Source organism: Panthera pardus, unplaced genomic scaffold, assembly GCF_024362965.1.
Source record: "Panthera pardus isolate Hobbes unplaced genomic scaffold, ASM2436296v1 HiC_scaffold_11, whole genome shotgun sequence".
NCBI classification, from domain to species: domain Eukaryota; kingdom Metazoa; phylum Chordata; class Mammalia; order Carnivora; family Felidae; genus Panthera; species Panthera pardus.
In genome coordinates, this window is record NW_026526666.1 from 103807673 (window position 1) to 103815548 (window position 7876).

Consider the following 7876-nt stretch of genomic DNA (forward strand, 5'->3'; position numbering starts at 1 on the left):
TTGGGGAGGGGCAGAGAGAGAGAGAGAGAGAGAGAGAGAGGGAGAATCCCAAGCAGGCACTGAGCTGACAGGGCAGAGCTCAATGTGGGGCTTGAACCCATGAACTGTGAGATCATGACCTGAGCCAAAATCAAGAGTCGGGCACTCAACTGACTGACCCAGCCAGGCCCTCTATAAGTGCATTGATGTCCACTGGTCTCCAAAGTGCCCAACACACACACACACACACACACACACACACACCACACACATGCACACACACACCTTTATCTGGAATAATATTCCTAAACGTCTTCATTAGAACCAGACCTTGGCAATTCACCATTTGTCCTCCTCCCACGAGGCCCGAGGTGGCACAGACTCTCAGGATCACATAGGTGATAAGCGCTAAGTTCGGGGAGAGAATGAAGGCCTGCCCTTGGGTCAGGTCTGGTGTGCACGCGGCTGGAGAAGCCCCGGGGATGTCTGTCACCCCCGGGGTGTGTTCCTTCGGGAGCCGCTGGTACATTCCAGCCGATGCTGGCTCTGGGGCACCCTGGGGCACCACCCTGGAACTGTCCCTCTAGGGGGTCAGCTCTCCCTTCGGAAGGTGACCGGCCTTCTGTCTTATCCTCTCATTTGCTGTCTTAGCCCTCCGCTGGCTGTCCCCTGGCCTGTGACACCTCTGTTACAAGTCAGCAGGCTCCGTCACCCCCTCCTAAGTCCCCAAAAGCACTTCCTTACAACCCAGTATGGGAACGGCTCCAGAAGGTGTGAACCACCTACCTGCAGGCCAGCTGTCTCTCACTTGGGACGACTGGGCCCGAAGGCCGTTAGCTGTTGCCTCAGCCCTCGCTCAGTGCTCTACCTGCATCACTGGCCTGACCAGGCACAGAGGATGTGGCACGCACAGCAATTGTCCACTGCTGGCCAGCCCGACCCTCCTCGGAGCTCATACTAACGAGCAACGGCACCAAAGTCCCACACTGGTTGGGGGGAGGGGTGGCAGGCTCTGAAACATCTACTTTTGTCACTTCTGAGTCTCCACAGGACACTGTCCAGTATGACAACCCACAGCCCCCTGAGGCTCCCAAGTCCCCCAGCCGTGGCCCACATTCTCTTCCTACCGGACGGTGCTGATCTCTGCTCTGGCAACACTATTTCTACCCCGACACGTATCCCCCTCCGTTACTGGAGTGTGGGGTCTTTGAGGGCAGAAACCTTCTTATTTTGGAGTCTGCACGGCACCTGCTCACAGCCAGCCAGCCCCCAGGCACGCGGGAATCAGGAGCGGACTACAGGTGTGGATGAAATGAATACGAGATCGGGGATCAGGGCGTCATCTCTCGGGTGCACAGACATTTAAGGCGGACGTGTCAGATTAACTAAGAGTCGCCAGGCCGCCCGTGCCACTCCGTGACTTATTTTATGACCGCGTATTTGCAGCTTTCGACCCCCTGAGCCCATTTTGCCCACCCCCACCCCACACTCCAGCAACCACCAGTGGGGGGAAAAAAATTCTGTAACTGAGCAAAGGGCTGGATGCCGATTCGACTTACAAACACCGGATCATCCAGCTGGGCACCTGAAACTAAGATAACGTAGGTCAGTTTTGCCCCAACGTTTTGAGAAAAGCAGACACGTGCTATCTGGTCCGGCACAAATTCTGCAGCTCACCGTTGGGACAGGAGCACAGGGGCCAGAGGTGTGTGTGTGTCACGACCGCTCCTCAACATCTACCTACCCGCCCACCTGTGGACTCACAGACTGACCAGAACCTTCTCTTTCAAAGGAACTGCCTCTGTCAGCTCCACGTTTTCCTAGTCCTGTGCATGAACCCACTTTCCCATCCCCAAAAAAGCCAAAGGGAGGGGAGAACGGAGTCCAGTTGTGAGGCCAATAGTTTGCATTTGACCCCAAGCCCACCCTCACCCCACATCTCCCCAACCTCTCTCGGTGGTACCTTCCCCCTCGACCCCACCGCCACCCCTGTGCCACCTGCCTTCATGTTTTTTTCCCATCTACAGCCACTCCTCCTCCCACTTAGATATCGGATACTTTCACTCCTAGCAAACCCATGATGACTGATAGGGCTCCATAAGGATTGCTTTTTTCCCAAACATGTCTGCATTCCAATTGTGACTAAATCTCACAGCAAAGAAAAGAATCTCTAATGGTGGAAATGTGAGCTCCAGGAAGTAGGGTGGAAGAAATGGTGTACCTCTTTGGGGCAGGACAGGGCCTACACCTGAGGCAGGTCCGGCTGGGAATTCCTTTCCTACGCCTCAGAGTTAAGGACGAGTAACCACAGGGCAAGACTTGACCAAGCAAGGGCACGGTGCCAGACGGACACGTTTACTCAGGCGCAGACGTCTCCTGAGCTTTTGCTATGTGCCACGCACTCTTCTCAGGAGGCAGTAAAGGACGAGGCTCAGTCCCTGCCCTCGTGAGCCCACAGTCCAGAGACCAGGGCTGCTCTTCCGGGCAAAGCAGGAAGCCCGAGCACCGGTTTCCAGTGGACACACCCCCTTGGTCTCCAAGGTCCAGACGCTTCGCTTTCCAGAAGCCCCTGAGGTCACGCACAGGCCCAAGCACTGACTCCCCCGGGAGGGCCGGCAACAAGGCTTCGACAGCCACATGGGCCAGGCAGCTGTCCACACGGGGTGGGAACAGAGGGAGGGCAGAGGAGCAGTGGGTCCTGCCACACCAGTGCTCCCTGGCTGGCCACAAAGAAGTGTAGCAAATGGCACACGTCCGAACGAGCGGACAGCACAGGCATGGTGGACGACAGGCTGGGAGGGCAGAAGCAGGGATGGACCCAGCATGGCTGCCACCAACCTTTCCTGGGGGGTTGGGGGGGGCGGGGAACGAAGTGACACCCTCTGCAGAGTGTAGGCAGGGGACAGAAATGCAAATACCAGCCCAGCACCCCCTCCCCGGGTCCCCTTGGTCCAGTGGCAGGACCCTGCCCTTTGCCAACACGGGACTCCCACCCAACCTGCCACCCCTGTCCTGGGCTCACCTTCAGTGCCAGAGAGACTCACAGTGATGAGGATCCCCTCCCCCTATAGAGCAATGTTGGGTCTCTGGCTCCTCAGTCTCCCGGAGCCCTTGCCAGAGAGAAGACAAGACCCAGCAACCCAGCACAACTCACCGGGCCCATCCAGGGGCTGCTGGGACATGATCAGGCAGCTGGCCCCAATCCTGCACCCTCCTCAGGAAGGGGTTTGGGGGGCTTGGCGGTGAAGAAATACCCCACTGTTCCTCGCCGATTGCCGGAGCGCAGAGTGCTGGCCCAAGTGGGGGGCTGGGGCAGCCAGGCCTCCTGCAGGCGATCACATCCGATCCCGCCCTGACATGGCAGGAGAACCGGGCAGCCCGGCCCCCCAACCCCAGGGCCCCCGAAACTCTGACAGGGGCAGGCTGCAGCCTCTGACTTTCTATTAACTGAGACTTAATCTGAGTTACGTAACTGCCGGTCCCCACTCGGGCGGCCTCATGACTCACCGACTCCTTTGAATTCCTGGAAGGGGGTCTTAGAGAAGGAGAGTCAGTGGGCCCCACGGCTGGTCTGCTCCAGCTCCAGCAAGGCCCAGCTCCTGCCTCCCCCTCGTGTCTGACCGGCATCGGGCAGGAGAAACCCTCTCGAGCCAGACTTCAAACATGAAAATCTAGATCAAGGATATATTTGGCTTTCCAAGCTAATCTGTACATCAATTTGGTCTCTACTGACTTGTAGCCCTTTGAAGAAAACTTGGCAACTACTCATATGGAAAGCAGAGGACTCTTACGTAACCCCAGACAGGAGCCCCTGGGCTCTGGAAGGCTCGGGAGTCATGGGTGGGTCGGGGTTTGCTGGTTATTCACTTCATCAAGACCCAGGGTGCAGCTTTTACCCGCAGGGCTGCGCAGGGTAGTCTGGGCACAAAAAGCCCAGGGAAGTGAAGGGAAACGTCTTGTGCCAGACATCTTGGTGGTGCCCAGGCCAGCGGGCTGGGGGACGGCAAGGCCAGGCTGGGCTGCCGCAGATCCCACGGACAGCTGAGCCACCCCGGCCAAGAGGACGCAGGACGCAGGACGCAGTGGGGAAGCAGGCTAGTCCCTCTCCGGAGACACGGAGACAGGCGTCTCGGGGAGGCGTGGAGCTGTCTCCGCTGGCTTGCCCTGCTCCCTACTTATCGCCCTCTTGGATGCACGGAAGAAAAGGAAGCAGGTGATTACAATAAATCAACAGAAAGGACAGACTGGGAAGAGCCCGCCAGCCCCTCCTCCGCTTGGCGGGTGGATCCCCTGGGTGGGCGTGGCATGAGGGGAGGGGGACGCGCCCCCGCAGTGGAAAGATTCCAGCTGCCTCCCAGAATGGCCATTTATTCCAGCATCCCTGTCCCTGATGAGCATCCCAGCCGCGGACGCGCGATGGATTCCGGCTGCGACCAATTTGGTGTCACCAGCTGGAAATGGGCACGAGCCAGGCTTCACCGGGAGGGCGACGCCTGTGGACAGAGCCTCTGACTCCGTCCGTCCTCCTAACGCCTCTGGCCAGTCCCCAGCTGCTGGAGGACTTTCGAGGTGGGGACGGTGAGGGGCAAACCGCTGGGTCCACGTGCTGGGCCCGAACGTGGTGCCGCGTGCGTGGCCAGCACTCGGGGGGGGCTGAAAAGCACCCCGTGAAAACAGACCGTCACATCGCTTTGTCCCACGCCCACCCCCACGCAGACACACAGGCACCCGGGGCCTTGCGGTGGAAGGACAGACAGAGCGGCCCCCCAGGAGCACAGCCTGGGAAGGACACCTGACCGATGTCCTGTACGCTCCCAGCCCCTGAGGAAAGCTGCAGCACGGTGGCCTGCAGCCTCCGAGGCCACTTGCAAGGAGGCAGCCAAACTCTGCCGCGTGCTTACTCAGCACCCCTCCGAGCCGGGCTCCGCGCTCCTTACTGTCGGAGCTCCGACCCAGCCGGTCAAGCTACGGGCTGCCTTCAAAAGACACCGCGATCCGTGCTTGCAGCTCTGAGACCACCACCACCACGCAGGCACAGCAACGGCTCCATCGGACTCCGTCCGTTTCTGCCTCGTGAGAGGAAAAGGCTGCTTGCACAGCTCTGGCCGAACACAGAAGCCAGACACCGAGCCCAGACTTCGTCTCGGGAGCCCGAGCAGAGAGCTTCTCGCTCAGGTGATGCCTGGAGCTGCTTTCTGCCACCTGGGCTCCGGGTTCAGCGTCTGCCTGACACAACCAGGTTCCAAGCCTGGCAGCAGGGGTGCCCTGAGCTCGCCTGGGGAGCCACAGAGTGGCGTGTAAGCAGAGACGATGACCGGCTTTCTTCAAGGAAAAAGTGCATTTCCAGCTTTCAAGCAAGCGATCCTGGCTTTGTTACTGCGACCCTCGCCTGGTGCGACGCTAGAAGCACACAGACCCTCCCGGCCAGGCACCTCTCCTGGCCAGGGGGTGGCTCTCACAGACACGACAGAGCCCTCTCCGGTCAGCCTCCAAGACAGGTGACAGGCTATCCTTAGAGGCACACATACAGAAAATCTCTTGTGCTAACACTGAAGGAAAAAAAGAAAAAAACAACAACAAAAGGTCAAACTTCAAAATCACCAACAGAACTATTTCCTACAGCAAAATCCCAAGGAGATCTCACTTGGGGATGCTTTAGAGGAACTGTTTTAGTGAATTCTGAACCAACACAGAGGCTTCTTTCCATGGTATTTACTCTCCTCTCCCCTTATCAAAATGTACTAATCTTTCAATCTAGCAACTTAGTGGTAATAATAATAATAATAATAATAATAATAAAAAGAAAGAAACCACATCAGCTCAAATAACTTGCCAGCAGTCCGTCAGAAATGAAGCACCAGACAGGAGCTCGGGAAGCATCTGGGAGCAGGAGGTGAGCCCAGAGCCGGGGCTGGGACCCTCTGCTCTTTCCCGAGGCCTTTCCGGGCTGGCTGAGACCTGAGAGGCAGATGGCAGGGCACCTGGAGGGGGTCACCCGACAACGCTGCCCTCGATCCATTTTGTCTGCGTCCCAGAACAGGGAGCCTAAACCTTATCTAGTCCAAGCACACGGTATCGATTCAGGCCAGGCCAATACCCAACAGGATTCGCTTCACCGTTAACCTTTTAAAGCCCACACTGGCAAACCAGCCACCGGAAAAAGGAGTGCCGCTTTCCAGAAAAAAAAAAAAAAGCGGATAATAACATTTGACAATTTTCTCTAGACGTTCTAAACAGCGCTTACCCCCGGGGTGCGGGTTTGTCTCATAAATCAAAGGCAGCTAGACAACGCTCTGCGCGCTCGACAGAGGACACTTCCGATTTCTCAAAATCAGGTCGCGCACTTGGGTCTCGCTTCGCTCACTCCCCCCAGCTTCGATGGGGCGGCGGTGGGGGCGGCTCCGGCACCTACCGGCCCTTTCCTCCCCAGCGCGGGAGCGCAGTGCATCCCAGTGGACAAACTCCAGAACCGCACGCGCTTTCTCCGCCTCCGCCTACGTCCTCCCTGCTTTCGGTTGCAACCCGGGACCCAAACGCACCGGCTCGGCGAAGCCCCCTGGCAGGCGGGCGGACGGTTCGGGGGCGGCCTGCGGGACCAACGAGACAACCGCGCACTCCCGGGCCCTAGGCCGCCCGAGGCACGGGCCGAATGGCTGAGCGCCACGACAAGCGGGCAAAGTTTGCTCCAAAGGGTCTTCCTGAGTACCCCTGCCGCGAGTTCCCGGCTCGACCCCCTGGTGCCACCTGGCCCTGGAGTCCCGACCTAGACAAGCCCCCGGGCGCTCCCGAGGGTGTCTGCGTGGGGGTTGGGGGGGGGGGCCGCCCGCGCACCTCCCCCAGAGCCCCAGAGTCTCCCGCCCCAGCTGCCCGCCAGCTGTGCGCGCCCGTCGGGCCCGGAGGTCACCGGCAAACAGCTGGATCGGCCGCTGGGAGCCCGGGAGGCCCCTGCTCAGCCCTGGGGCCCCGAGGAAGAGGAAGGGGAAGGGAGGGCGGAGTGGCTGTTTGATTTTGGTTTCCTCCAACTCCGCCTGCCCAGCTCTCACCGGGAGCCGGGAGCCGGGAGCCGGGAGAGCTCTGGCTTTCTCCGGCAGCCCCGGCACCCGCCCAGGGTCCACGGCCGGCCGGGGCCCCGGGGAGGAGGCGCGCCGGGGCGGCAGGCCAGGACACTGCGCTGCTGGCGCCGGGAGCCGCGGGCTCGACCGGCCGGCCCCGCTGCACGGGGAGCCGGGGCGGGCACCCCTGGCCGGACCCGGACGCGCGCAGGCAGGGAGAGCCGGCCGCTCCCTGCGGGGCCGCGGAGCTCCGGGCTCGGGACTGGCACCCGGACGCGGCTCGCGCGGCCGCCTCCGGCCGCTAGCGGGGAGCGGGGAGGGGTCCCTTTATTCGCGACGCTGAGGAGAGCGCCGCTCCAGCCCAGCCCGGCACCCACGCACCCACGCAGCCACACGCACCCCGGCGCCGGCCGGGTCGCTCACCTGAGTCCTAAAAGCTGTTGAATCCACATGGTCACGATTCGGGCAGCGGAGCCTCAGACCTTGCTCGCCCCGGCCATCTGCGCGGCGCCCGCGCCCGCTCGCTTCCGTCCCGCGGCGCCGGTCTCCGGCTCTCGGTCCGCCGCCGCCCGCCGCCCGCCGGCCGCGGGGCGCAGAGCGAGTCAGAGCGCGGCCGCGCGGGGCTCCATGCCGGCCGGCGCGCCGCCGCCGTTGGGGCGCATGGCTCAGGCGGGGCGGCCCGCGGGGGCGCACATCCTCGGGCCGGGGCGCGGGGCTCGCCGCCCCTCCGGGGGCGAGCCGGCGAGGGCGGCGGCGAGGCGGGGGCGCCCACGGCCGGCCCGGGAGGGGCGCGCTCCGGCGCTGCGGCCGCGCGGCGAGGGTCGGAGGAGACGCGGCTTCGCCCT

At 61.5% G+C, this 7876-nt stretch overlaps 1 protein-coding gene across 2 annotated transcripts in view; it reads right to left on the reverse strand.

The window, feature by feature from the left end:
- AJAP1 (adherens junctions associated protein 1) overlaps positions 1–7639 on the reverse strand; it is a 121206-nt gene extending 113567 nt beyond the window's left edge. Inside the window, exon 1 of one of the 2 annotated variants that reach the window (XM_053899082.1) lies at positions 7455–7639. In XM_053899082.1, the coding sequence (XP_053755057.1) occupies positions 7455–7483 (29 nt within the window). In that variant the 5' untranslated portion in view covers positions 7484–7639. Of the gene's footprint in view, positions 1–6223; positions 6342–7454 lie in introns of those variants that run through there. The other variant, XM_053899083.1, reaches the window with a different exon arrangement.
- Between the last annotated feature and the right edge of the window lie 237 nt (positions 7640–7876).